This window comes from Daldinia decipiens, assembly GCF_022478715.1.
Source record: "Daldinia decipiens strain CBS 113046 unplaced genomic scaffold F4813scaffold_11, whole genome shotgun sequence".
Taxonomy (NCBI): domain Eukaryota; kingdom Fungi; phylum Ascomycota; class Sordariomycetes; order Xylariales; family Hypoxylaceae; genus Daldinia; species Daldinia decipiens.
The window spans coordinates 701,410-721,032 of record NW_026054554.1 but is presented as its reverse complement, the minus strand read 5'-3'; the positions used below and the strand labels follow the sequence as shown (position 1 = coordinate 721,032).

The 19,623-nt window shown below is 47.2% G+C and overlaps 6 protein-coding genes across 6 annotated transcripts; 3 read left to right on the top strand and 3 right to left on the bottom strand.

The window, feature by feature from the left end:
• Positions 1–237: 237 nt before the first annotated feature.
• On the top strand, positions 238–1,775 carry F4813DRAFT_388291 (nitrogen metabolite repression--responsible protein; the record flags this gene model as incomplete). Its single annotated transcript, XM_049246684.1, has 2 exons — positions 238–1,599; positions 1,737–1,775. The coding sequence occupies 2 exons, from the start codon at positions 238–240 to the stop codon at positions 1,773–1,775; spliced, it is 1,401 nt and encodes a 466-aa protein (XP_049100997.1).
• Positions 1,776–3,060: 1,285 nt separating this feature from the next.
• Positions 3,061–5,081, bottom strand: F4813DRAFT_355488 (Clavaminate synthase-like protein). Its single transcript, XM_049242873.1, has 6 exons — positions 4,732–5,081; positions 4,549–4,662; positions 4,470–4,486; positions 4,263–4,413; positions 3,869–4,211; positions 3,061–3,765 (listed from the first exon to the last, which is right to left on the bottom strand). The coding sequence occupies exons 1-6, from the start codon at positions 4,891–4,893 to the stop codon at positions 3,476–3,478; spliced, it is 1,077 nt and encodes a 358-aa protein (XP_049100996.1). The 5' UTR covers positions 4,894–5,081; the 3' UTR covers positions 3,061–3,475.
• A 251-nt stretch (positions 5,082–5,332) lies between these two features.
• Positions 5,333–6,252, top strand: F4813DRAFT_355486 (uncharacterized protein; the record flags this gene model as incomplete). The annotated part of the gene is made up of 1 exon (XM_049242872.1): positions 5,333–6,252. A coding segment is annotated over exon 1 (256 nt), but the record flags the coding sequence as incomplete, so codon positions are not given.
• A 4,348-nt stretch (positions 6,253–10,600) lies between these two features.
• F4813DRAFT_36592 (uncharacterized protein) lies at positions 10,601–13,760 on the bottom strand. Its single transcript, XM_049243972.1, has 4 exons — positions 13,044–13,760; positions 12,858–12,989; positions 11,285–12,804; positions 10,601–11,228 (listed from the first exon to the last, which is right to left on the bottom strand). The coding sequence occupies exons 1-4, from the start codon at positions 13,614–13,616 to the stop codon at positions 10,988–10,990; spliced, it is 2,466 nt and encodes an 821-aa protein (XP_049100994.1). The 5' UTR covers positions 13,617–13,760; the 3' UTR covers positions 10,601–10,987.
• A 496-nt stretch (positions 13,761–14,256) lies between these two features.
• On the top strand, positions 14,257–16,151 carry F4813DRAFT_36597 (trub family pseudouridylate synthase-containing protein). The gene is made up of 2 exons (XM_049243983.1): positions 14,257–14,431; positions 14,524–16,151. Exons 1-2 carry the CDS (start codon positions 14,371–14,373, stop codon positions 16,065–16,067), a joined length of 1,605 nt encoding a protein of 534 aa, XP_049100993.1. The 5' UTR covers positions 14,257–14,370; the 3' UTR covers positions 16,068–16,151.
• A 793-nt stretch (positions 16,152–16,944) lies between these two features.
• F4813DRAFT_36554 (uncharacterized protein) lies at positions 16,945–19,166 on the bottom strand. The gene has a single exon (XM_049243927.1). The coding sequence runs from the start codon at positions 18,984–18,986 to the stop codon at positions 17,370–17,372; it is 1,617 nt and encodes a 538-aa protein (XP_049100992.1). The 5' UTR covers positions 18,987–19,166; the 3' UTR covers positions 16,945–17,369.
• Between the last annotated feature and the right edge of the window lie 457 nt (positions 19,167–19,623).

The following is a 19,623-nucleotide window of genomic DNA, read 5'->3' as shown; positions in this document are numbered from 1 at the left end:
CATTCTTCGACGGCTCCTCTTTACAGTTCTCTTCAATGGGCGTACTGGCTCCTTTCCCTTTTCCATAGTCGCGGCTTCAGCTTGGTATCTTCGCTTCTTGCATCATCGGGACGTCACGCGCCCACCTAGCTGTCCGAGCTCGCCTCTAATTTTTCACGATATTAGCGACCTAGCTATTTTGTGTTAGACAAAAGCTCGAGTGTCGAGACCCCTAGCGGGAACTGGATCTGCGTCGCTATGCCTTCCTCAAATCCTATTCCTATTCGGACTGACCTGGTTTTTCGACCAGTACCCAGCGAGAAAGGCAATGTTTCCTCTCCTAAGTCCTCGGCGACGCATGGTACAAGACACAAGCATACGCGGTCTTCTTACTCGGAGAGCTCACCACTTACTGCCATGTCCAGAAATAACTCTTTGACCTATCGCCCTCTAAAACGGTCAACGCCGTCGCCAGATAAGACCATTGCTGTCATTAATGCAAGTGGTCGCCAAGCCGCCTCTTTAATTCGGATAGCTACTGCTGTAGGCTATAGGGTACACGCGCAGCTGCGCAACCTAGAAGGTGTTATAGCTTCTGAAGTATCGATGAACCCAAATGTCACAGTTTTTACCGGAGAGCTCTATGTTAGAAACAAACCCGACGACAAAAGGGACGTCACTGTCCACGGGAACCTCCCAGGGATTCTAGTCAATCACCGTCTGATCTCGCAGCTCTTCAACGGCGCACAGCTAGCTTTTATCAACACAACATTCTACGGCAATGAAATACATATAGGAGAAGCCATTGCGGACGCAGCAAAAAAAGCCGGCGTTCAGCATTACGTATATTCATCCATGCCCGATCACGCAGCCTATAATCCAGAATGGCCCTCGCTACCCCTTTGGGCGGCCAAGCATGAGGTAGAGAAATATGTTCGCAAAATAGGGTTACCAGCTACCTTCGTCTATACCGGAATCTACAACAACAATTTTACGTCGCTCCGCTATCCGCTATTCTGCATGGAACTACAGCCAGATGGTTCGTTCGTGTGGCAAGCCCCTTTCCACCCACACGCGAAGCTTCCCTGGTTGGACGCCGAGCATGACGTTGGGCCAGCTATTATTCAGCTCTTTAAGGACGGGCCAGAAAAATGGAATGGGAAGCGCATAGCGTTAGCTTATGAGTATCTGACGCCCGTAGAAGCCTGTAAAGCGTTCGAGAGAGGGGTAGGTAGGCGCGTCCGCTATAAACACGGACCCATAGAAGTAAAAGTAAAGATTCCAGAGGGTTATAGAGAACAGCTTGAGGCGCTGGAGAAACTTTTCTCGCCAAATAATGCCGACCCCAAGAAGCAGCCACCGTATTTTGGAGACCTGGAACTCGATAGAAGATGTCCTGAAGATGCTTTGGCATTATGGGAAGGGCCGAGGGGACTCGAAGAATATGCTCGTGAAATTTTCCCACTGGAAGAAGAGGCAAACGGGATGACTTGGATGTTTGACGGTGACGAGGTCCCTGCATATGACGGCCCAAGAGAGGAAATTGAAGAGGTGGCTCATAATGGGGACGATGGAAATGGTGAAGGTGATAACGAATCCTTAGATGAAGGGTTAATAATGGTAAGCGACACTTGCTGTTTCAACCTACTTCGGCGCGGGGATATGTTCAATTCCCGAGATGAGGATATTCCTATTATTTTTAAAGGGTGGATTATCCTCTCTATATATCGTACGAAAGCTAACTACAAATATTATAGAGAGGGCTTAAGAGAGATGAAGAGTCGTGGCTGGCATAAGTGCCCAACGAGTTGCTACGCGCGCCATGACTTTCTCAGCCAACAAGAACGCGAGGAGAATATGATATTATTCCCAGACCTGGGAATTCCCCTGAAGGACGTGACTTAAAACTCGAAGGTGCTATTCAACCCCCTGGCGCATTGTTCTTCTACCGCATTTTCATGGGATGGGCTGGGCTAGGCCAGGCTAGACAGACCTCCGGCCTGGCACAAACCGACAGGACAACAGTTATACGACAGAAAGGCATAGTCGGCTGTCGAGACTTGATAGGATATTGCATTTGAAAACTGGCAGAGGCGTCCGGTCATCGCTGCTGCATTGGTTACCAGGGACATTATGGCGATTAGAGCGTTGTACGGCCATATATCTATCTTCTATATATCAATCGGCGTTTGGTTACAAAAGTTTCTCCTCATAGCCGCTGGGTCCTGGAACGCCTGAAGCGACCTGGATGATTGGCGAGGTTGTTTTCTTGAACGGGTTATAAGACGGGATTGGTTCTTTAAAAAACGAGGGGCCGGTCACAAAAAAGTTTATCACATCCACGACCTAGGAATTTGCAAATTCGCTAGCTTCCAGTGCGTGGGATGATTCGGCAGAATTTCAAAATGAAGTGTATACCCGGCTGGCTGATTTGCAGAAAGTTTCCAAGTAAGACTCAGGTAGGCAGGAGTTTGGCGGCCCGTATAGTTTGGGACGCGGGCATTCGAAATACCCAAGCTGGCCGGGATAGGGAAGGTCAAAGCCAGAATAGCTCAGCTCATCTAATTTACTGCGATAAAATCTTGTGAAATATGGTTGTTATTTCTAGTATCTATTCGTAAAGGATATATGTGGCCTATATTGTTTGTAGTTGGTGACTATGAGACCCGCCTCCCTCCCCCCCCCCCCCTTAGCCAACTCTAGGTACCTAAGACACTCATGATTGATTCCTCGAAGATTGTTGCAGCGGGCTAATGCTCCCGCCGCTCCTACATCGCTATGTCGTGTACCCTCGAACGAATGCGGGATATGCATAGCCAACTACACGGGACACGTGAAGGCCCCCGCGAACCCTTATGGATGCCTTGGGGGAAGGGAGGGGACTGCAAGGTATTATGGACGGACGGACGGACGGATGGATGGATAGATGGACAAGTAGGACCAGGATAGTATGCTGAATGTGACTATATCATCTCGTGGGTTGTGCTGCTGGTATATATGGGCGTGGTCCTTGTGGGAGACATAGGTAGTAGATAGTAGTATGTGTGAGTTGTCTGACGGTCGTATAATCGAGAAGGGGGGATATATAGGTAGATACCTGTTAGCTCATCTACGGACCGAAACGATTACTTGGCAGGAGGCAAAGTAAGTTATAGATAGGTAGGTAATAAAGGCATGATATTCGCGTCGAAGACTACCTAGGTACCTACCTAGCTAACTAAATTATTTATAACCGTTCTATTTTCTTGGGAGTAGCTCAAAAGACAAGCCGTGTAGGATCAACGAAATTTCTTGTTTTTTTTAGATCGAGACGCTGGTGATAGATAGCCTTCCGACCGATCCTGACCTCCAAGGCTACGGGAGAATGCGACTATGAACCAGGACGGAAACCAGGACGGATAGAAGTCGGGTATTTAAAACCTTGCCCCATGCATAGATGCTCTACACGTAAATAGGAACTCTCCTAGGCTCTCCTATGACACCTGTTCACTAACTTTCATTGTCCCTTCCCCCCGTCCTTGCCGTACATCTGCAAATACGTCGCCTGTAGTCGCATCTGTAGATGTTCGTCCGCCGTCAGGACCTTCTTACTATTGCTATCTAAGCCCTGGTTCCGGGCAGTATCATTCTCATTTTCGCTTGCCGCCTTGACGCGCTCGCTTGGAACGGGCGTCAGCAGCGTGTCATTAGCCGGATGGCAGAAGTAGACGACTGAGTACCGCGGATCGGCGGTAGACTCACCGGCCGCTAGGGCGTCTGGTGCTGAGGGGAAGGCGACGCGGTGGACTGGTGACGAGTGTTAATGATTATTACTACTAAGGCATTTATGATGTCTCGGGGTTCTAAGACAGGAAGATAGGGAGAAAGAGGAAACATCGATGCTACATACCAGTACTGCGGAGCAACCCGTTAGTCCAGTACGAGAGCAGATCGCCGATGTTGACGAGAATAGGCGGCGGCGCAGCAGCACCCTCGTCCTTGCTGCTATTAGGCGGGTCAACGGGAACAGGGGCCCAGCGGCCGGTGCGAGGCTCGAGGATCTCGAGACCAGCTTGGCCGCGCAGTCTGAACAGAAGGGTGATAGACCCGTAGTCCGAGTGCGCACCCGCGCGCACGTCATCGGGGTGCGCCTCGGGTGTTCTACTAGGCGGCGGGTAGTATAAGAACCGCAGGATAGAGCCCGACGACAGGACGGGGTTGTGCGCGGCGGAGAAGAACTCTGGGGGGTTGACCTGGGCTGATTAGAAAGGGTGGCCCGGACAGAGTATGGGGTTAGCGCTTACTCCTAGTCCGATGCCGAAGAGTAAGAGTAGCTTCCGGCACAGCTCGTGACATGCATCCCGGAAAGCAGCGAGCTCTGCTTGATGCGGCTCGATGCTCTGCGGGATAGGTTGTGTGGCCTTGCTGTTGGCAAAGGGGCCGAAGTTGAAGCCCCTTGGTGGTTCGGGTCAGCCTCGGTGTCCCTCTACTACTTATGTATGTATACTAACTCTTTAAAGTCTCCTACCTAGAGAAAAGGTGTTAGTTTCGGTAAGTTAGTCGTAGTCGGGCAAGATGGTTACAGCTTACTCTCTGAGTTTTGGGGTCCAAAGTCTCGGTATGCATGCCAGACCACCCCTGATTATTTTTTTCGATCTTGCATCTCTGCTTGTCCTCAAGAGGCGAGTCGAATAAGATGCGCGACTATACATGTGAGATAGTCCATCACTATTCATTGCGACTCTTGTTGAGACTGAAGTATCGACTACCTACCAAGTTGAAAGCATTGTCTATCTGCTCGGCCAAAATGTCTTGACTCTTGATATAGACAAAGCCATAGTCAATTGCGGCGTCTACTAACTCCTTGGCGACTTGGGCCTGGTCTACGCCTTTGGCTGAGATGTCGATGATAGGAAGTGTTGCAGCTTTGGTCATGATGGAGATGTAATGTGTTACGTATATAACTATATAACGTAGATATGTAAAGACAAAAGGATAGTTAATAGTTCCCTTAGATAGATTGAATTGTTTAATTCTTATTAGAAGCCACAAAGCAGGACACCTACCTACATGCAGTCCTATGTAGTCCTACATGTACCTTGTCTCACAAGCTAAAAGTCTATTTGATGCTTTCTAGGTTGAGTTCATGCATGTAGGTACACTGGTACATGGTCCGAGGTATACGTGCAGATTGGCAAGGTTCTTTAACGATAAGCCGATAGATAAGATAACCCGTTCCAACTCTGCACATACCAAGGTACAGGTACGGAATCGTCACACGAAGATCAACGTAATTAGATGTATTACATAACCCGTCTGTTTTAAGCTCTAGGCGGCGTGCCAGCAACAAAAAAAAATCGCCCAGTTCAGGGGTCCCATAGCGTCGCTACCTCTACCAGGCTAGTCGCACAACCCTTGTCCTACCTGCCGCGAGGCTTTGACCTTTGGATCGTGCCTCACCTTTTAAGTTCGAACCTCACCACGGGTAAGGTTCTCTCCAACAGCAGCTACAGCCGTAGCAACAAGGTGCATCTTGCCTTACCATCGCACCGCCTCTCTCTTCCCTCCCGCCCCTACCTACCTACTTCCTTCTTCTATTTATGTTAAGCTCAGTCACTCCTTTTAATACCTGCCAGCCCCACCTGTCCTCTTTCTAGCCTGCGATTTTGAGCCGCGAGCTCTGCTTTCCTCACTTCGACGTTCGTCATAGTAAACCGACATTACCCAAGATCCCAGATCCTAGATCCCATCCACCAGGCAAGAGCGCTTGATCTTGCGCAAAGCATATTTTAAGATGCCTAGTAAGTCTTACCTGTTATTTCTTTTCTACGGCCTGATGGGATATCGGGATGTTGTGTCCCTGCTTCGGGTACCGTTTCTATTGTATATTTCTCCTTCACACCTCTTCGCACACATTCGCATACAATTCTACGGCCTTGAATATCGCTGTCGCTTATACGGCCGGCCTATTTTCGTTGTTATATCCGACTTTACGGATTTGCATCTTCCATTGTCTAGCTACGTACCTACTACGCAACCACTATGCTTGATATAGACGAGGTGAATGTTCCGGTCCCGTTTGGCAAGGCTGATTTGAATCGGGCTATCGAATGGCTTCGCCGACAAGGGCTGCTTTCGACTATTAGTTGTAGTCCCTTTCGCGGCCCTAGGCCTAAGGAAAATAAGTGGTGGAAGACATTAACAAGGATCCATGGAACTCTAAATGGTACTTTATCGAAAGACCATGATTTTCTTTTCTTCATTTGCCATGTTGCATTCACATTATGTAGGTCCGTTGCTAATTAGCCTTTATAGGCACCTTTGAGGATCATTGGATCAATGAGCAGGTGGCGTAAGCAACAACACCTACCACTATATTAATACTATGAAACTAATAATCTCGTAGGTCTGCCGAAGTCTCTCAGCTTGAGGACTGTGCCATTGCGGTTGATGCCTCCTACTACCTGCAACTGTTCCTCGACAACGTTCCTTATCACGAACCGCTTCTCCCTGCCCTCGGCGGCTTGACCGGTATTCAATCGCACATCGAACATGATCTCGATAGTTGGAAATCCAACAAAACCATCCCTTTCTTCATCTTCAACGGCCAGTCCATTGAAGGCGAAGATGACGTTTCCGTCCAGAGAGGAAAGAGGGCGATTGCAGGCACCGACGAGGCTTGGGGTCTCTATTTCCAAAGCCAGGCTAATGAAGCCGTGACTGCCTTTGGCTCCCATCGAGGTACGGCCGTCATAACTATGCCACAGCTCGGATATGTTGCTCATGTGATACAGGAACTTACCTTGTCCACAACTTATTTCCACTGCTACAAGGTATCCTCAAGCGTCGTGGGCTCCACTTCTTAGTTCCCCCCTTTAACGCCTCCGCGCAAGTGAGTTATTCATGCCCCGTGTTGAGATTCTTTAGCTAATAAATTTCAAGTTGGCCTACTTTGACATGATCGACTCAGAGCAGTGTTCAGCTATCATGGGCTCCCAGGAATTGTTGCTTTATCCGATCAAGGATCACGTTATTCGATTCATCGACTGGGATGCCGGCACGTTCACTGCCATCTCCAAGAAAGCTATCATTAGAACTCTGGGCGTAACTGAAGCACTATTTATCGACGCACTGCTGATGGCGGGAACAACCTTTCTCCCCACGTTCCCCCCGTTAAAAGAGCCCCAAATCACTGCTCGCCAGCCACCATCCGTACAGGACGCCGTTAACATGCTGCGAACCTCGGAAAAGTCAGTCGCGAATGCGTGCAACTCATTCAACGACATTCTGAGTAAGAGCAGAGATTCGAACTGGTTACAGAAGTACCGCAAGGCTAGAATGAGCATCGATCACTTCATCTACATTGAAGAGTCTGGAGAAATCAAGGTCCATAACTTTGATACGCTGACTCGGGACAACTGGGAATATCTCGGCTATCAGTTACCAGCCGAATTATTTCACTACCTAAACACGGGTCTTGTCGGAGCACGCATGCTCAGCTGGATTTCTCACGGCCAGATCGTCATCCACCCAACTCTAGACGGAGTTAAGTCGGAAGAATATAAACATCTAGTGACGAGCCAGCTAATGCCTTTGAGAGAGGCAGCTCTCAGCCTTCTACTTCCTCGACTACACAGAGGTATACAGTATAAGCCGATTACCGTGAAGGTATGGTATGATGAGAAGTATTCCCACAAGATCGAGTACCGTCCCCAAGAGAACCAGGCGTTGAATAAAGCGCATACGTGGAACCTCAGTAGCGCTGTTGCAAAGAAGTACTACCCCGATGCCAAGCATGGTTCTATCCTCTTTGAAGTAGCAGCACTGAAGAATCCCGATTTCGCCAAGAGTACCATTACCAAGGACAAGGTCAAGGGCATCGTTTCTGCTGGTTTGATATCGTCGATCACGCTCTGGCGTTTCCTCCATCTACGTGGCTACGTAGACGATTCCCACCAACTTACATCCTGGGGCCAAGCCTTAGCAACATCTCTCGAGGCACTCAAGGCTACTGTTGAGAAGCATAGCCAGGTCGCTGGCCTATACGAATCGATTCTTTTAGCTTATGAACTTCTCAGGTTTAACTTACTTAATACCCGGAACCAGCATCCAGAACTGAACGGCTTGCCTATGAACGGAACCGATGATGACAAGGCAAGCCTATTACTAATCAGCCGTTGCGCAATCCTGTTGAAGCTGCGTCACCAAGCGAACGGTTATACTGGTCCTCTCAGCAAGAATTTCTTGTGCTTCCGATCATTGAGTTCATCTATTCGAGAGACTGACAGAGATCTTATCGAAGCGATTGTCGCGTCTATGCTACTATTTGCGCAGACGGAACGAGAACGTGACGACTATTTGGAGATTGGTCAAAGGTTCGTCTTCATGATTCGTAAGATGATGATGAATTATGTGTTAATTTCATATAGACTACCCTTTTTGAACGACACGGATGTTGCTCTTGGCATTGCTGTTAAGACTCTGCTTGACGACATTCATCCTAATGAGACGCCTGAACAGAAGGCAGTAAAGAAGCAAGAGTTCCCCGGCACATTCGTCCCATATGCCACTCACTTCTTCGAAGATCTGGAGATAGCTTTCAACTTCTTCGACGCCATCCACGCAGGTGTCAAGACGCTTAAGAGTGAAGTCTCTGCCGCTGACCGAGGCGCGTGGGATAAAGCAGCCGTGTATCTTCAGCTACGACGATAAGCTTACGCCAAGTCATCGTATAACTAAATTCCAACAATTCCTATCAAGAGTCCTCACCATTAGTCATACGAGAGATTATCGTGAAAGGGGAATTGTGGGTGAAGTAGGCATTTGACTGGCGGACAAAACCCCGACGCTACTTGGCTTATTGATTGCATATGCTACTTGGTCTATTAGCTCCCTTCGCCTCAACCCTCTATTAGCCCATTTGGTTTGGTAAGGATTGTTGTCTTCGAGGACACGGCAGCCCACTTATATATGACGTTGACGTATTTCAATACCCTTCCGGTTCCCGCAAGGCGTTTTTGGTCGGAAAAAAAGGGAAGGTCCACTACTTCAGAGGCCTTTTATCTCCGATACCAAGTCACAAGTATTTTAAACCAACCTGCGGAGAGGGTCATTAAGTGGCTACCATGTAAGTTTTGCAGGCAGAAGTAGTCAAGAGCTCAAGAGATGGATGATCCCCATTGCTATATAGCTAGTTAAAACTACTAGATAAATAAATAAAAATAAGTATCAGTATATGCAGCCTAAGGATCCCGTATTCTTTAACCTAGCTTATAACGCTTGTTCTAAGAGGACTTTTAATATTAATATATAAGGTAACGAACCTCATTATAAGTAAAACAAGCGCTTCTAGAAAGGGTATGGGTTAGTGTAAAAAAACACAGGTACATACCAATTGGTTTTTATTCTCTTAAGAGTACTGTGACCGCCCCCCTTGCTCTCATTCATCGACCCAACCTAACACCCACCCTACCACAAACTGCAACACTGCTAGGTTGAAGTACATGCTGAATGGTCTGTTAGCATAAACTAGCTCAATACGTGTAGTATGAAGGGGCAGAGTTGGTAGATTGCAGTTGGAAGATAGAGGTTTGATGATGATTGGGAGAGTAGAAGGATTGTTAGGCTTATGGTTGCAATCTTTGGATATTTATTTAGGCGACAGGTGTTGAAACAGAGGGCTACCATAACATCTACCATAGGTACCTCCTATATAAGAAGGATGAGTGAAGAGTGTACTTGGTTCTATTGTGAGCACCTTGCCCTTAATGTTTTCCCATCCATTTATTTGTCGATTATCGTATATTGTAGAGTGAAGAGTGTGAAATTAATAAGTTATTTCTACGATTTGGCATATAATACTTACAGATTTTAGACATGCTGTTCTGGGTCATCATGAACAGACTATGCTAACTACTGCGATCTAATGTTAAGCCATGCTACTCCCTAAATAATAAGGCATTCACTAGTAAATAGATTGGGTTTCTTTGGAAAGGGGTCGTGAACAAACCTAGTGACTACAAAGGGTTCTTGTAGGAATGTTAAGTGAGCTATGTAGTGTGAATCAACACCAATTATTACCATCACGAAGTTCACGGAGCATCAAGATCAAGGACAGTGCAATTTCAGGAAGACACCGAGAATATCTCAAATACAATCTTATTTTTGTTTTTGTTTTTCTTTGCGTATCAGTTGCAGTCATTCATTATTAAACTCAATCGCACCAAAAAAAAAAAAAACAATTGCAAGTAGCTAAGTACAGTAAGGCATCGCAGAGTCGATTCGAAAATCAACTATGTGCAACTATGTGCAAGCATATGCCAAGCTCGAGCTCAGAGTGAACCTCGTCCTAGGTATCATACGCAAGAGACGAGTATAGACAAGATGCCTCTCAGGTGAGGGCAAGTCGTGAAACACGCAAAGTACCTCTTTGACAGGCCATTAAAATCATACGCACAAAATGCCTTAAGGGCTCAGAGATTGTCTCTGAGGAATCGAAAAACACGCAAAATGCCTCTTCCAGGCTCAAATATTGCCTTTTAAGTGAATCATAAGAAACACAAGGCGTATATCAGGCGCATAAAGTGCCTAGATAAGTTGTCGAAAACACAATGTGTCTCCTTCTTAGACTCGGATATTGCTTTCGAGTAAATCATAGAAATCATAAAGTGCCTCTTGGACAAACCATGATCAGCGCAAAATGCCACATGGGCTCGTATTGCATCGGAAAAGTATCAGAAAAACGCGCAAAATGTTTGTCGAATGAGTTGCAAGGAAAACACAGATTGCCTCCGGGGGCATATTATTGAAAGTTGAAAACACAAATTTCACCAACGCCAAGCAACCGTTTTAAATGCAAAGGGGTATCATCCGTCCGTTGTGAATGCCTGTTGTGAATGTTGTCCCATGTCAAGGTCTCGTCTCATATACAGGCTCCAATTGTCGGTAATTAGGAACCTCAAACGCAAAAAAGAAAGAACCGTTATGTCATTGTGTCGTTGTATTGTTGTGCTTATGCAAGAGTGTGAATCTATTGTAGGGTGTCGCGCTCCTTAGGCTCCGGCACTGCTTCAACATCAAATTGCATCTCCTGGCTTTGAAGTTGCTTCTCCTGACCTTGAAGCTGTGTTGCTTGACCTTCAAGTTGTGACTTCTGTCCTTGAGGCTTTGATCTGCGACTTTGACGTTCTGCCTCTAGTTTCTTCTTGCATTCTTCTTCATCGAGACTCTCCAAAGCTGCAGTATATCGGCCGATCTTCTTAAGTAAAAAGCTGTGTACAATGTTAAATAACGAAATCTAATCCAAGAGCAAGGAAGGATAACATACCCAACAGGGAGACCACCTGTTATGAGAGACTCCTCGCGAACTATGTTTTGAAGATTCAACTTCTGGGATGCGTATTTCTTGGTTCGAGCATCCTTATGATGCAATTCATAATGGGGCATAATAAGGGCTTCAGCATCATCCTCATTGTTAGCGTGAACGACGAAGTCGCAGCCACTTTCTTCGCAATACCATGCATCGTCCACGCCATTTCTATTGGGCTTCAGAGGCTTGGTTGACTGGCCAACTGTACCGGCTGTCAGAGCATCCTCATCTTCTGCGTTATACTCGTTGCCTGATGAAGTGGTTGCCCCGCGTTCCTCGTTGTGTTCATCGTGGTCGTCCTCCGTGGAAGGATAGCGTGACTTCTTAGATGCATTCTTCTGCGGTCCGTCCTCGTCCAGCTCCATTTCATCGCCAAGGCTGAAATCCTGTCGTAGTCGTTTCTTACCTCCAACAGAAGGACGCAGGCCTGCTACCTTACCGCCGGTGCGAGCTCTATTGGGAGGTTGTTGTCCTTGGACCTTCTCTTCCTGATACTCCATGGCGAAAGGGAGCTCGTAGGATGGTTGATTCAAGTAAGAAGGACGACTTGCGCGAGAAATACGACTTGAGTAAGAAGATGGAGTTGCCTGGGATGGTTGGTTGGGGACAGAGGATTGATTTGCGTAAGACTGGTCTTCGTAAGGTTGGTCCTCGTGAGAAGATTGATCGTTGTGGGGAAGTTGATTTTTCTTCTTGCGTCTGACAATATTTTTCATCCGATCTTCAGACAGGTCCTCAAAGTTGGGTGCTATGTCAACGTTTTCCTCCAGCCACTTGTAAAATTTGCTGGGGTGCCACTCTGGTCCAAGGAAATGCAAAAGATCCCGGGCGTAGTATATGCAGACCTGAGCTAGTGCACGAGGCTTTTTAACACTTAATCCACGATAAAGTTTACTGTGCCAAGTGCTGACAGTCACCTCATCAGGGTGCTTTGTCTTATTACCTGAAAGTGAAAGTAGCTCCTGCCGGTAATCTTGCAAGACTCCAATGATGGCAGATACGGATGGGTTAATCTCCGAGTTGGAACTTGCGCCTGGGTTTGCGTCTTTGTTTGAGGATGGGAGTGATGTATCTTCCTCAGCTGCACTGTCAAGTTGCTTGTCCGCGTTATGGTATTCCCTTGGCCGGTTGTATTTGGCGCGGAAACCAACCACAATTAGATCGGGGTCAGAACTATTGGCAGGTTCAGGCAGGATATTCACAGGTAGCTCCCGTTTGTTTACGGTAGGCTGGACTGATAGGCGTTTCGAAGCCTCTATTGTCTCGGCCACTTGGCGTTCGATGGCCTCGCTGTCTCGTTGAAATCTGGAGGCAGAATTCCGCAATGAAGGCCTACCGCTTTTTTTACTGCTGGTGGCTTCTAGAGAACTAGACTTCTCTTGATCTCGATAGGGAACTGCGACTAGAGTGCTAGGTTCTGAGCTTGTAGCTGCCTTTGCATCACTGGACTCTTTGGCGGCAAGTTGTTGCACAATATCCTGTATGTGGGGTTAGACCATGGTAGTCGAATATTAACTTGAGATAGCCTTACAGGGTATTTTTCTGCCAAGGTGCGATGAAATTCAGTGTCTTTAGGGAAATGACAAAGTAAGAAAACTGCCTGATCCTTGATCCGTTGTGAGGCTTCGGCAGACGTGATACCATCGCCGACATTTACTGCATACTGCATATCAGGTCAGATATAGATTCAAAGAGCCAAGTTTACATATGCACACACCTTAATAAGAACGTCGTCCAAGACCAACTTGACGTCACTAAGTGTCTTGTTCCTATTTTTCTTTGTCTTTTGAAGCTTCTCTAGTGCAACTTCGTACTGATCTAGAATCGCATAGTGAAGAGAAATGCCCTGAAACATAGTGTTGCATATGTCCTTATACGTATCAGACGGGACAATCTCATACCAACCTGCTCCGCCACTAGCCCACAGCACCGGCATGGGAGGCCTATCTTCTTTGAGGCCGATCGAGAAGGATAACGTATCCTGAAGTTGGATATATGGTGAACGATTCTTCATGTGCCGATTGACAAGGAATCTTTCCTGATCCTTTTCGATTTCAAGCTTTCCACGAACAATCAACGGACCTTCTAAATCAACATGCAGCAGGTTTGCCAAGGTGCCATCCTTGTGGAATATCGTGGCGCTGGTAAGTAGAAAACAGGGCCAGTCGTCGGTGTGGATGTGAGCAGAGACAGGCTTTAATACCGAGTCTTCTCTATAGTATTCTAAGGCAGTTTCGTCAACAGTTTGTACCGTTGAGTCCGACTGCTTTCTTCCCCAACGATCATCCATGATGACAGGCGAGTCGGGGCTCAAGGGATAGAACAATGAAATTGGTTGCGCGCGATGGCATGAAAGAGGATTGGTTTTATCTCGTATCAGGTAAATCCGTAAATCGGTAGGTTGTTAGGCAAAAAGAGAAATAACGCAATACCGGCGCGCATTAATTCATATTGAAAACGGGTTACGGTTTCCCTACTAAGGAGAGTTGAGGTTGTTGTTGTTATTGTTTGTGACGAAAAGAAAGTTAGGTAGCTAAAAAAGATCTACGGCTGACGGCAAGTGGTAAATATTTTAACATTTACCACGATTTACTAAGGAAGTCGGGACGCGCTTCGGTGGCAGTAGCACGCGTATCGTACTTGCTGTTAATTGAGAATACTAAGGTAGTGACACATTGGTGCAGCTGCCAGCCGGCATAGGCCCTATCCAGGTGGGTTGAGTGAAGCCTTGACCAATGACGTCTAGAAGTATTGATGGTGGGGTTATCTAGGATGGTTTTAGTTGCAGTAGCTAATCGATAAGAGCTGCTATTCATTGGATTGAACCTTGTCGATTAACTATATCCTCTAGCAGCTCTTCGAATTTTTTTTCTGGCCCAAGTTCCGTTCTCCAGACCCTTGCATTCTCCTTCAATCAAATTCAACAGCCTTCATTTTGCGCCTCACCATAAGGCAGCTCACAACCCGTAAAGACTACCAAGTCTCTAGATTGAATTTACTGTATTGGATGGTCTTATCTTTTTTTCAACGCACATCACTCGCGAATGAAAGCTGCTAGATTCGCCAGAATGGCAGCTCCTAGCACTGTCCTTGATGGTGTCTTCGGTATGAATTTTCAATTTAACTACCTACTCTTACTTCAACTGTAGTTTATCTTATCCACGGTTATGCTAATATCATTATCTCTTATGGCACAGGCATCAATAAGCCTATGGGTATGAGCTCCGCTCAGGTTATTAGGGACTGCCAACACCACTTTAACCCCTCTACATTTTTCAAGCCAATGATAGATCAAGAGAGGGCAGCCAGGTCGCAAGAGTCCAATACTAGACGAAAGCGGCGTGGATTTGGCAAGAATGACATTCGAGTCAAAATGGGCCATGGTGGTACACTTGACCCGCTTGCCACTGGTGTTCTCATTCTGGGTGTTGGTAAGGGTACTAAGTCTCTCCAGTCTTTCTTGGATTGCACCAAAACATATGAGACTGTGGTGCTTTTTGGTGCCAGCACCGATACGTATGATAGGGTCGGTAAGATCCTCAAGAAGACAGCATATGACCATATCACTCGGCCTATGGTTGAAGAGGCGCTCAACTCCTTCCGTGGAAAATTCCAACAGATGCCACCTCTTTATTCAGCATTAAAGATGGAGGGGAAGCCTCTTTATGAATACGCAAGAGAGGGTAAACCGATCCCGCGAGAAATTGCAACTAGAGAAGTGGAGGTGACTGAACTCGAATTGGTCGAATGGTGCGAACCCGGTCAACATTCCCATCGCTGGCCTGCTGAGGAAGCTACCACATTCGAGCGCAACTTCGCCGAGCAGGTCTGGAAGATCGAAAAGCAGCAGATGACTTCCAAGAAACTTAGCCCCGAAGAAGAGGAACAAGAGACGAAGGCTTTGAATGAGCACGAGAGCTTCAAACGGAAGTCTGACGAAACCGTCGACGCGCTCGTGTACGACAGGGTTAACAAGCGTCGGAAGACTTCGCAGCATGCACCGTTGATGTCGGGAGCGCTCGGTGACCTTCCTCCAGCGACCCCGAAGCCGGGAAAGGGATCAAATTTGATTCCTGAAACTTCGGATACTGACACACCCCCACCTTGGGAGGATAAAGGTCCGCCAGCAGCAAAAATTCGAATGACTGTAACTTCAGGCTTTTATGTCAGGAGTTTTTGTCATGACCTAGGCGTGAAAATTGGATCTGCGGCAATGATGGCAGAGCTTTGCAGAAGTCGGCAAGGTGATTTCGTCCTAGGTAGCTCTAATTGCTTAGAATATTCGGATCTGGCAAAGGGAGAATCCGTATGGGCCCCTCAAGTGAAGGATATGTTATTTCAGTGGAACAACAAACCGCGCAGCAAGTCCTCCCAGGCAGCTCTAAGAGCTAAGCCGGTCTTACCGGTAGCCAATAATGAGAAGCGAGATCGATCTGCGTCTCCAGTCATATCCAAGGAGCCTGATAACACGAACACAAAGGATATATTAACAAGTAAAAAACCAACGCTACCAACTCCAAAATCTTCTTCTCCAACCCAAGATGTCAAATCCGAGGAAGTAAAAGGCACAAAGTCGCAAGAGATAGAGGGAGGTGGTAGCTCAGCAGACGTAGCACAAGCTGCCCTAGCTACAAGCTTACCCGCGTCTCAAGAAGCCGCCAACTTGGATATTAAGAGCAAAGATGCCGATGAGGAATCCTGGAACGGGTTTCCCGACACACCCGCTGCCGTGAAGGCGTAGGTACAATTTGGCCATCTGGAGATTTAACTTGGGTAGCTTTGATATATATCGCTTCTTACGTGGGGACATGTATAGAAATAGCGCGGCGTTATTCACGAGAAACGTATTTGTTTTTTTGTTGCATCAGCTAGGCGTCGGGGACTTGCATATAACCACGCAACTCAAAACTAGGCAATGTATATATGTGGCCAGATTTCCGGGATGTAACAGAAATCGACTAAGCGAATAGTTTTGATAGCATGAAATGGATACAGTCTTAACTCATTGTATATGTTAGCGAGTAGGCGCACTAGGAGTGGACTGAAAATGAGGCTCATACATGTGATCTTTTATATCGTGTAATTACTAGGAAAAACGCCCCTGAAATGCCAATACTACAAATATCACTATCATCACATAAACTAATCACAAATTTACACGAACGCTTCAGAATGTGCGCTATATTTAACTAGACACAAGACCCAGACTCGCCTTACAAGAACCAGGTTAGTCTAGAAGAGCCCATATACTTGTACTATACTGTAAGTATGACAATTGACAACGATAACAAACGAGTCTATTTCGTTCGTTCTACATCATCGTCGTCTATCATTCATGAGCGGTCGTGATCATTAGATATTACCTAAAAACCCATGGGCGCGGGGGCCTCTATTCCTTCCTTACCCTTTAACTCGGAGCGCCGCTAGAATTTGATAATATCGTGGCCAAAAAATCGATGCATCCATCCGTATTCCCAAAATCTTAATCCCACAACCGCCGAACTCGATCGACAAATAATCCCGCGCCTGAGAGCCCCGGTCTTCACGACGCTCTGAACGTAATTGTAGGTATCTATAAGAATGTAAAGCGGCGTCGAAGTTTCCGTCGGGGATATTTCGTTTATCCTAAACTGTAGGCAAGCCTCTGAAATCCGAGTCTTGGTGCGTCTACGCAATGCTTCTTCCGCGCATATATCAAGAATTGAAACTGGTGTGCTCGGAACTCGGGTTCCGCCGTGGTCTCGGGGGGTTAACTCAGAAAGAAGTAGATTCCGCAGGCGGGGACAAGCTCTTCTCCCATTCCTTGATGAAGTTCGACGTCGTGTTCTTAATGTTACTGGGAGTCAGTCGGTTGAGGATGGCCTGTGGTAATTCTTCTAGCCTACTTGGAGTCTCTGGGGATGGCGATCGTAACTCGCTGCGGGATTGCTTGCGTCTCCTGCTGCTGCGGTTAGATACGCTTTGCATTCCGGGTATTGGGTGGGCTGAAACGGGTCAATGGTGTGCCTTGCACAGTGTGTTGGTTGTCTTATTAATGGTTGTCTTACAGTGTCCCCTCATTTTCGCCAATTTTCTCAGGAATTGCGGTGATATCCCCGTTTACAGTGCTACCGCTCCAGCGGGCTGTCTTGACATTTGGCGTATCCCAGTTCGACCAATCGTCGTCATCGAAGCTATCATATGAGAGAGGTGTCCAGGAGTAATGTTTTCGCGCTTTAGGTTCTACCTTCGATGTCGTATGTCTGTGCTGCGAACGGTTGCTAAAACTACCGGTGGGTTGTCTGCTCGGTGCCTCCGTTGCCGAATCAGAATCGTCTTGGAATGGCATCTTGCCGCGGCTCGATGTAGATGCTCGAATGGTATCCTGTTCGCTCTCTGTTTTACCTAGCCTTGAAACCATATCACTTGTCCTGTTTGTTATCCCGGAAATCGCTTCATCCCCCACGGTTGCTTGCCTTATGTCTTCGACAAATGTCCAGAGGCCTTGCTTAAAATCATTTGCGATTTGCTTCATACCGTTAGCCGGTTGACTTTGACGGGGAGCCCAAGTTGCGCGCTTGTTGATAAGAGGAGTAGAGACAGGCGACATTCTCGAGTATAGATCAGCCGATCGGGGCGTGTCATCTCCGTTCGGGGGCAACGTAGGTGAAAGTAAGGATAAAGCACGAGTATGCCCGCCACGGATAACTGTCCTCTTAGTGTCTCGAGGTGCTGCCTTGCTCTGCGCAAGAAGGATAGCCTTCCTACGCTCTAGCTCACTGGTGTATCTAATAGTTGTTGGGTCATCATGACTCCATTGCCCATCTAGCAGACTTGCGGTTCGAAGAGGTTCAATATTTCTGGCAGATGCACGCTTCTTATAACCATCTGACACCGTCCACTGCTTCTTCAGTCTTTTGAGGTCATGCTCTGCTCGCGCTAGCTCTTCGCGAAGTTCTAGCACGCGACGCTCTTGGGCGGCGATAGCAATAATAAAATCATTAGCGTCGGTAAGCTGGCTTGAAGCCGAGGTCTGGATTGGAGTTGGCGGCACGGAGGAAGTGGGTGTGGGCCTCGAGGGGATACTATCAGGCGGCGCGATCGGCAAAGTTAATGATAATCGATTTGAATTTCGCGATGTTGTCGAGGTAGAACGAGTGGACCTCGTCGTGGATCTCGTCCGAGATGTCTCACCTAGAGACGGTGGAGAAGGCATCGAGCTCGAGTATGTGTCCCCGTCCCCGTCCGCCGCTCCGCTTTCTCCAGTACTCTCTGGATAGCCACCTGTAGCACGTGGCGATGCTGGAGCTGGGCCACTGGAGTTTACACTGGTAGCCATGTTAGGGGTCGAGGTTAGAACCGCGTCTAGCGAAAGAGCGGAGTCCTGTAGACTGCGAGTCATATTTGACCCGGTAAAAGGTTTGATAACTTTGTGCGATGAAGAGGAGTATGAAGGAGAGTATGAGTATGAAAGTTGTGCGGTGAAGTTTTCTGTTGACCGCCGCCTTAGTAAAGGAGTGGCTGGGGACGAAATGGCACGACGGTGCCTAGTCCTCCCGATAAAAGAGCGTCTAGAATATAAAGCAGAAACTATATTGTTAAATCTCTTGTCATTGAAGAGAGGGTTGGAACGAGTAGTTATCAAGCAAATTTGTAGAAGTTGAGCGGGTTTCATAGACATAAGAATACATAATCCACCTAGAGGCAGATGGGGACCAAAATTCAGGGCGGAAGACTGGAGCTCGTTTGAGAAGCTGGGAAATTGGGGGGTACGCAGCACCACACGGACTTTGCTATAATAGGAGAGCCAATGGAAGTAACCTGTATGCGTCGTCCGGGGGGGTAGGAAGGGGGGAGGAAGGGGGGGCGTTGTAGCTGGACCTTGTTAGGCGGCGAATGATAAGTGAATGTGCTGGGGTTGACCAGGGCCAAGGGAGCCCATATCTTCCAAAAGAGGGATAGGATTAGAAGATTATGGAATAGGATTAGAATATATGATTATACCGATTATACCGATTATATCGATTATACCGATTATACACTAGGTTATGCTGTAAAAGAATGTTGACATTCGAAGGTCCGAACGGTTGAAAAACAGCAGATCAGTTAGGCCAAAAGATGGAAAAGAGGGAAAAACAAGATATGTTTTTATTATTAAGTATGTAGGAAGATTGAGGAGGATAGCAGCAGGGAATTCGATGGCAAACGGAATCGGGTCTGAGGTTTGCTTTAATTTCATTTCGTTGCCTTTATTTTGGACTGATTGTTTCTCTCGATCCCTGGTCAACAAGGCCGAGAGACCCCACAAAATCAATCGT

What these genes read in the sequence shown, in the direction of transcription:
- F4813DRAFT_355488 (XM_049242873.1), bottom strand. Translation starts at nt 4,893, where the DNA reads ATGACCAAAGCTGCAACACTTCCTATCATCGACATCTCAGCCAAAGGC. An exon ending in TCTTCGGCATCGGACTAGGA is followed by an intron (nt 4,212 to 4,262) that starts GTAAGCGCTAAC and finishes TAATCAGCCCAG; the next exon opens with GTCAACCCCCCAGAGTTCTT. An exon ending in CGGGTTGCTCCGCAGTACTG is followed by an intron (nt 3,766 to 3,868) that starts GTATGTAGCATC and finishes ACTCGTCACCAG; the next exon opens with TCCACCGCGTCGCCTTCCCC.
- F4813DRAFT_36592 (XM_049243972.1), bottom strand. Translation starts at nt 13,616, where the DNA reads ATGGATGATCGTTGGGGAAGAAAGCAGTCGGACTCAACGGTACAAACT. An exon ending in TGGACGACGTTCTTATTAAG is followed by an intron (nt 12,990 to 13,043) that starts GTGTGTGCATAT and finishes CCTGATATGCAG; the next exon opens with TATGCAGTAAATGTCGGCGA. An exon ending in ACAGGTGGTCTCCCTGTTGG is followed by an intron (nt 11,229 to 11,284) that starts GTATGTTATCCT and finishes CATTGTACACAG; the next exon opens with CTTTTTACTTAAGAAGATCG.
- F4813DRAFT_36597 (XM_049243983.1), top strand. Translation starts at nt 14,371, where the DNA reads ATGAAAGCTGCTAGATTCGCCAGAATGGCAGCTCCTAGCACTGTCCTT. An exon ending in TGTCCTTGATGGTGTCTTCG is followed by an intron (nt 14,432 to 14,523) that starts GTATGAATTTTC and finishes CTTATGGCACAG; the next exon opens with GCATCAATAAGCCTATGGGT.
- F4813DRAFT_36554 (XM_049243927.1), bottom strand. Translation starts at nt 18,986, where the DNA reads ATGTCTATGAAACCCGCTCAACTTCTACAAATTTGCTTGATAACTACT.